General features: G+C 42.5%; 1 protein-coding gene across 1 annotated transcript; it reads right to left on the reverse strand.

Moving 5' to 3' along the window:
• Window positions 1-706: 706 nt before the first annotated feature.
• Window positions 707-3,100, reverse strand: LOC142761223 (uncharacterized). The gene has a single exon (XM_075864418.1). It carries the CDS (start codon window positions 2,579-2,581, stop codon window positions 1,088-1,090), a length of 1,494 nt encoding a protein of 497 aa, XP_075720533.1. The 5' UTR covers window positions 2,582-3,100; the 3' UTR covers window positions 707-1,087.
• Between the last annotated feature and the right edge of the window lie 357 nt (window positions 3,101-3,457).

Below are 3,457 nucleotides of genomic sequence, written 5' to 3' on the forward strand. Positions count from 1 at the left end.
CAAATTTGATAGCACTGATATCGTATTTCTAGATCTTGAATTAAACGGAAAAGAGGGACAAACAATCTCTACCCAGACCCATCGAAAACCTACCTCCTCAAATAATATCCTTCATGCAACAAGCAATCATTCAATGCAGACCATAAAAGCCATACCTGTGGGAGAGCTGCATCGTGCCAAAAGGAATTGTACCTCCCAAAGTCAGTTTGAAGTTGAACAAAAGGCAATCAAAACCAGACTCAGAGCAAGAGGTTATCCCACATGGTCACTCAATAGAGCAAGTGAAATTATGACCAAAATACCCAGAACTGATTTACTCGCATATAACAATAAACATACCAAAACAAATCCTAAAATTCAATCGAAGGACACCCAACCTACTTTAATCCTACAACAGAGTAACCAGTTTATGCAAATCAAAAAATTAGTCACCAATAACTTACCTATCCTACAAGAGGATGACGGTCTACGTTCCATCTTGGCCAAAGGTTGTCGTATCGTGGCAAGAAAGGCACCCTCTTTGGGCAGCGTGCTGTCTCCGTCACTGTTCACACTGTCATGGAAGCCCCCTTCAGGTAGACTGTGTTTGTCAGAAGCAAAATGGACTTCCCTTCTTTGTTGAGTGGTGTTCAAATTAATGTCGGCCTTGAGAAATATATACGGGCCCTCTGTACATCAAATCAGGCACAGCAGTCATGATTGTCTGTCAGAATATCTCTCTGATTTATTGGCAAGTATAACACATATATATATAGGACAAAACCACAATTACTCAGCAAAACGTGGTCAAGCTGTTTGCTGAAATGTACAGATAAAGGCGGGGTCTGTCTAAGATGTCTGACCACCCAAGATAAGCTAAGCAGAGAAATGTTACACAAGTCACGCAATGTCAGATAAACATCGTCCTGACACGTAGGCATAAAAAGATATTACACATAGAATAATATGAAAATTAAATAATTGTTCATCCTTCCTTATTAAACCCTCCTGTTTTTCATATTCATTCTCATTGTCCAGCTACTTCACTTGGTGTTTCCATCAAATGGGACCTGAGTCCATTCACCGGTAAATGATCTTGAATATTACTTCAGGACATAGGGTATTGGTCGTCAAAACTTTTCGGCTTAGGTTTGTGATGAACAATCTTTTTGGTCTTCTTACATATCATTGGTACTAAATAAATGACTAGTTTAACAAGTATATATAATACTAATATAATGAGTAGTATGTGTAAAATCCCCTGTATTATTCCTGCAATCCATCCTCCTATACCCTTAAACCAATTTGCAGGGTTCAAGAATGAGAAGGTGTTTCCCCACCAGCTGTCCTCATTCTCTTTATGTTCCTTTAGCCATTTCTCTCTGAAGTCAGCTACTTTTGTTATGCTAGCTTTAATACGGAGGCTTCCTGCGGGATCAATATAATGACAACAGGCTGGTCCCACAATCTGACACATTCCTCCTTGAGAGGCAGTTAGGTAATCGAGTACTATGGTGTGTTGATTGGCTACCACGATCAATTGTCTTTGTATTATATTGGTGGCATTTAGTAAGTTGAGTATCTCAAATATTTGCTGATCCAGATAGTCTGTAGCCTCTACTAGTTTATCCCACATCTGCGTAATCATGGGATAGACTAACAGGGTGCTTATAATTGCATTTGCAGTTCCTATGCTCACCACATGGGGTCGTCCATCTGGCCGAGGCCTATTGTCTGCTTTCCTTTTATATAATGTGTGTCTGGGCACTGCATTAACATTTATATCTACATGTGGTATGATGAACGTGGCAGGTGTTAGATAAGCCAGTGTACATGTACCTGTAAAGTTACTTGGGAGCCATTTATACGCCTGGTGTTCGCATACGATATACATGTTCTTTGGTACTCCTACGACTGACCCGTTAAATAAGTTTGCCACCCATTTGGCTACCATGTTACCCTCTAGTGCAGAGGAGAAGGCTGTAATGTTGGTGGTATTGTTAACCTGTAATAGTAGGGCTTCCCTGATCATTTGTAAGGTGGTAGTTACGCAGGGGGGCATCTGACCTAACGTGGCATCAATTCCTACACACTGAGTATCGATGGAACTGGTACCATTGCATTCTGTGTAGTTCATTAATGAAAAAGGTATTCTGCCGGATTTAATGTGTATACAGCTGCAGGATGAGAAGCTGGGATAACAGGCAAGGTCCACTCGCGCAGAAGCCCAAGGCGTCTGTGCCATCTTTAGGGGTGGACCACTCCTGTTAAACAACATCCACGGCTCTTCCATCCATGCAGCTACTGGCAATGGTACATTTTTATCCTTACTTTTCCCTGTCAGGGTAGTAATTACAGTGTTGTTACACAGTTCTCTAATTTCATTCAAGGTGACAGGGATGGCAAGGTAGGGCATACTTTTGGAGCTAACAGGGCTATGAGTACAAATCCAACAATCAGTCAGGTTATCCTGGCCCTTCAAGGCCTGATATAAAACTTGGTGGTGCTTGATGAATGTATTGTCCCAATCGTCCTTATTTAGGTAAGGCGGCAGTGTGTTGACTAGCATCAGGTTCAGGAGTGTCACTACCAGGTACCACATCTTGGCTCACTATCTTCTTGCAGTGGCTAGCGTGTATCCAAGTGGCTCTTCCTTGGAGTTTTACTGAAGTAGCGGTCACCAGCTGCACTTGATGAGGTGCTGTATAGCGAGGCTGTAGGCTGGTGCGATCGTGGATCTTTACCACAACCCAATCTCCTGGTTGCAAGGAGTGGGTTCCTGCAAGAGAGTTAGGATCTGGAATAGAAGACAGTGTCAATTTGTGCACTCTTTCGAGTCGTTTATGTAAGGCCATCAGATATTGTGTCATCTTATCATAATTACTCTGCAATTGTTGGGGAAAATATAAACCAGTCTTTGGAGGACACCCAAAAAGAATCTCAAAAGGGGAGAGTTGATCCTTTCCCCTTGGGGTGCTTCTTACAGAAAACAGGGCCATAGGCAAGCATTTCGTCCACGGCAAGCAAGTCTCATCCATGGCTTTCTGAATTTTCAATTTCAATGTTCCATTTAACCTTTCTACTTTGCCGCTACTCTGCGGATGGTGTGGGGTATGAAATGCTTGCTCTATTCCTAGGCTTTTCAAGATCTTCCCCAGTAACTCCTGAGTAAAATGTGTTCCTCTATCGCTTTCTATGGTCTCCGGGACACCAGACCTGCATACTATTTCATTTAGTAGCTTATCCGCTGTGCTAGCAGCATTTGCTTTTGACACTAGAAAGGCTTCAGGCCATCCTGAAAACAAATCAATACAGACTAGGACATACTTATATGGCCCCACCTGAGGTAGCTGTATGCAGTCCACCTGCAGTCTCTGAAAGGGGTAGTAGGACTTGGGTGTGTGTTTTGCTGGTGTTTTCTACTACCTTTCCTGGGTTGTGCTGTGCACAGATCATGCCGCTTTGTACATATTTTGCT

The sequence above is a fragment of the Rhinoderma darwinii genome, chromosome 4 (genome assembly GCF_050947455.1).
Source record: "Rhinoderma darwinii isolate aRhiDar2 chromosome 4, aRhiDar2.hap1, whole genome shotgun sequence".
Taxonomy (NCBI): domain Eukaryota; kingdom Metazoa; phylum Chordata; class Amphibia; order Anura; family Rhinodermatidae; genus Rhinoderma; species Rhinoderma darwinii.

Excerpts from the sequence above, each read along its gene's own strand:
- LOC142761223 (XM_075864418.1), bottom strand. The coding sequence starts at position 2,581 with ATGTGGTACCTGGTAGTGACACTCCTGAACCTGATGCTAGTCAACACA.